The sequence below is a fragment of the Acanthisitta chloris genome, unplaced genomic scaffold, assembly GCF_000695815.1.
Source record: "Acanthisitta chloris isolate BGI_N310 unplaced genomic scaffold, ASM69581v1 scaffold43326, whole genome shotgun sequence".
NCBI lineage: Eukaryota > Metazoa > Chordata > Aves > Passeriformes > Acanthisittidae > Acanthisitta > Acanthisitta chloris.
The window spans coordinates 1-3,297 of NW_008677285.1; the positions used below are offsets into that span (position 1 = coordinate 1).

The 3,297-nt window shown below is 43.0% G+C and overlaps 1 protein-coding gene across 1 annotated transcript; it reads left to right on the plus strand.

Annotated features, from left to right (window-relative positions):
- Nucleotides 1-425: 425 nt before the first annotated feature.
- On the plus strand, nucleotides 426-3,294 carry LOC103803852 (signal peptidase complex catalytic subunit SEC11C; the record flags this gene model as incomplete). Its single annotated transcript, XM_009076431.1, has 5 exons — nucleotides 426-532; nucleotides 910-1,059; nucleotides 2,261-2,380; nucleotides 2,929-2,986; nucleotides 3,260-3,294. Coding segments are annotated over exons 1-5 (446 nt in total), but the record flags the coding sequence as incomplete, so codon positions are not given.
- Between the last annotated feature and the right edge of the window lie 3 nt (nucleotides 3,295-3,297).

The window sequence follows — 3,297 nt, forward strand, 5'->3', positions numbered from 1 at the left end:
AGGGAGATCAGTGACCGGTTTGCTAGATAAGAGGTCTCGGTCAGACAACAGCCAGAAGCGATGCTCTGTCGTCTCCCGCAGCTCCTCTTTTTAAACACAAGTGCTCCGAACGCAAAGCCCGTTCCTGACAGCCGGGTATGTCACACGTCTGAGGTGTGGCCAAAGCACTGGATCCTTTACACGTCACTCCCTCTGCTGCACAGCCTCGCGGGGAGTGCCCTGGCCCCCAGCGCTGCCGGGCACAGGGCGGGCTCAGGCTCTGTGCGGGATGCTGGCGGGGCAGTGTCTGTGCTTTGAGGCTCGGGTTGGAGTGGGATTTTAGCATGGAAGTGCCTGGAACTGCGGTGCTTGTGGGCTGAATTGTGTGTTGTACTTCTAAATACACACAGCAACTCCTCAAACCATCCTTCTTTTCCACCCAGCTGTATTACCAGGTCCTGAACTTCGCCATGATTGTGTCCTCTGCCCTCATGATCTGGAAGGGGCTGATTGTGGTCACTGGCAGTGAGAGCCCCATTGTTGTGGTGCTCAGGTGGGTCACTGTAAGCTTCTCTGGTGCAAGACCAGGGATTGTTCTGCCCTTTGTCTCCTCTCCTTCCTCCCTGGGCACATGTGGAATTTAAAAACTCGTCTGCATAAAGAAGTACTCAGACACGTTTTCTCTTCTGACTCTGTTGCTGGACACTGAGCCAAGGCTGCTGTCATAATCCTGGACGAGTGCTCGCTGGGTTTCATAATTTCATCCGCTACTCAAGACTGCTTGCTCAGATTTGGGTTGTCTTAAATGGCTGAAACTACAAATCTCAGCTAAAACTCAGTTTATCTGTCAGAATTAAATGTTCTTTGATTTTGTGGTTCTCCTCTCATGTAATACAGTGCTCATGAGTTCTCTCTCTCTCTTGTCTGCAGTGGCAGCATGGAACCAGCTTTCCACAGGGGAGACCTGCTCTTCCTAACAAACTTTCATGATGACCCAATCAGAGCTGGTGAAATAGTTGTTTTTAAAGTTGAAGGCAGAGACATTCCAATAGTTCACAGAGTCATCAAAGTACATGAAAAGTAATGCAACTTCGCCTTTTCCTTGTTTCTAAGTTTACTTCCCTCACCATGACTTTCAGTTGCAGCTTAATGTTGGTAGTGTGTTATGAAAAGAGCAAATGAGGATAAGCTGTGAGGGTGAGATCATCTGTAGGATGTGATCCACTTCTGCCCCCAGTGCTGTGGCACTTTTTGAGACCCTGACTTGTCTCTCAGTGGAGTTTGGAGTAGGTAAACTCCAAGGAGTTCTATGGCACAAGCCACACTTATTGCTGGCAGCAGCAGCAATGGTGTGGGAGCAGAGTCCACTTGTGTGCTGACTGTGGTAGAAGTGGGATTTTGGTTATGGGAAACAGCCACTTCTGAGAGCAAATCCCTGAAAGAAGGTGAAGATTCAGAATCAGAACTGTAGCTGCAGTCAGACAAGTATGTGATCTTTGATAACTGAAGTTTTCCACTTTTGACTCAGAACAAAAGAACAGATTCTTAGTCTTTTTGTGCCCATTAGTCACACTACCAATGGCAGTTCATGCTGGAAAGCAACAGGTAGATTGGTTTTGCCTTTACTGTGTATTCCTACTACAATAAACAGTTCCTTCTGAAGCACAAGAGAGGCAGTTCTGCTTCTAGATCTGCACAGTGAGCAGCTAAGCTGGAGGTGGCAAGCACCGACAGATTTGCTGCTCAGGAGGTCCTGGCCGTGAACAGAAGGTGTTTCTTTCTTGAGTAATATCTGTCCTTCCATGCTGCTTTGAAACAAATATGTCTATCCAAGAATTACCTACTCTACTGCCTAATTCGTCTTCATAAGAACTTGTTTCTTGCTATCAGTGCTTGAGAAAAATCATCTTGAAGACTCTAAACATCATAACTGTGTTTAATTTTCTGTTCTGTTAAAATGCAGATGGACACGTAGGGGTTCTGTTGAGGCAGTTCAGTGCCTGGATGGACAATATCCCTCTCATGTCCATTGTGTCATTGCTTACATCAAATGACAGTCTAGGAGTGTTTCAAAGAACATTTCTTGTTAACGTCTGCTGATAGATACAGTCGGTAAAGTCTGTAATGTTAATAATTTGATGGTGCTTGTTCAATCAGTAGGACTGAAAGTAAACATTGCTATCTAATCTTGTAGCACTTGTCATCCTCATTGTGCTTTGTGGAAGTTAATTGATGTTTTTAAATTAAGTGGTGTTTAGTTTATCACTTCATTGCCTTCTAGAGGAAATGGGAGCATCAAATTTCTGACGAAAGGTGACAATAATGAAGTTGATGATAGAGGCTTATACAAAGAAGGTCAGAACTGGCTGGAGAAGAAAGATGTTGTTGGAAGAGCAAGAGGGTAAGTAATGCAAAATGTAATTAAATAGAAAGAAAATTTAGCACTTAAATCAGTTTTGCTGTTGATACAAACTAGATCTGGTTTGGTGTTTTTTAATTTCTCAAGTAAAATGGTAGTTAAAAAAAAAACTTACCTGAAAGAATTTCTTCCTGTAGTTCTCACTGATATGTAGAGTCGAGATGAATTTGGGGGGGAAAGAAAAGCACATTTAACAAATAGTTCACCTATAAATACAGAATTAGCAAACTTGTCGTTGCTGGAAATTCCTGGGAAATTGTTTCAGTGTTCCACAGGAACTCAAGGCAAGGTTTGAGCTTTTGGCTTTGTCCCTTCCCAGCTGAGTTGAAATATCTTCAGATTTTTCTCAGACAACTTTACTGAATTTTTATCTAAGGAAGACTAATGCATTTTATTCCTATTCAGCCATGCTGTACTCCCAGGTGTAAATGAAGGGTTCACACTGGAACATTCCAGACTGAGTAACACTGAAACATGTCCATGCAATACTTGAGGCTCAGTTTTACATTCTCCTGTTTTGTCAATCACAGGTTTCTGCCCTATGTTGGAATGGTAACTATAATAATGAATGACTATCCCAAATTTAAGGTATGTGTACTGAAACTTTGAATACTTGAATTTAAAACTATAAAAAGTAAAGGCAATAAGAACCTTTGCCTCTGAGCGTATTAGTGCATTTGTGTCTGTGGTTTGGTACCTAATGTGCTATGAGCTGTGTTTCCTTGCTTACTTTAGCCTGTCTGTTACCCAGTAGAACTTGCTGTTTGTAATGAGCTGAAAACATGTAATTTATAAGAACTTTATTTGTCAAGTGTATGGAGTTGTGAGACGTCACCAGTCTCTGCTCTGTTTGCCCTGCAGTATGCTCTCCTGGCAGTGATGGGAGCCTATGTCCTGCT